The following is a 331-nucleotide window of genomic DNA, read 5'->3' on the forward strand; positions in this document are numbered from 1 at the left end:
GGAGCTAACATAACGAAAGGAGATTACAACAGGTTCCAATGTAAACATCTTTGCAAAGGTATCAAAGTGTTTTGGGTTTCGGATATGCTACAGACAAAGGCCTTACATAATGTCGGCTACACGAGGTGAGAAATAATATTTGCCGTTTTGCAGGTTTTGTCGTCACCTTTTGGACACTTCTTTCTTTATTTCTTAGGAAAGGAATGGAGGAAGAAGGAATCAGTTCGCTGTTCTGCATCTACCAGGAAAGGACGTCCGAGACTGCCATGAAATACGATTCAACAATCCCACAGGAGTTGATGGTCACTGTAATTTTGCCTCGGTGTTTCAC

General features: G+C 42.0%; 1 protein-coding gene across 1 annotated transcript in view; it reads left to right on the top strand.

Moving 5' to 3' along the window:
• Positions 1 to 331, top strand: part of LOC119591002 — a gene marked incomplete in the record, with an annotated part of 9,200 nt that overhangs the window by 3,106 nt on the left and 5,763 nt on the right. The window contains 1 exon segment of the mRNA XM_037939734.1: positions 197 to 331. Within this exon segment, the coding sequence (XP_037795662.1) occupies positions 197 to 331 (135 nt within the window).

This window comes from Penaeus monodon, chromosome 28 (assembly GCF_015228065.2).
Source record: "Penaeus monodon isolate SGIC_2016 chromosome 28, NSTDA_Pmon_1, whole genome shotgun sequence".
Lineage (NCBI taxonomy): Eukaryota > Metazoa > Arthropoda > Malacostraca > Decapoda > Penaeidae > Penaeus > Penaeus monodon.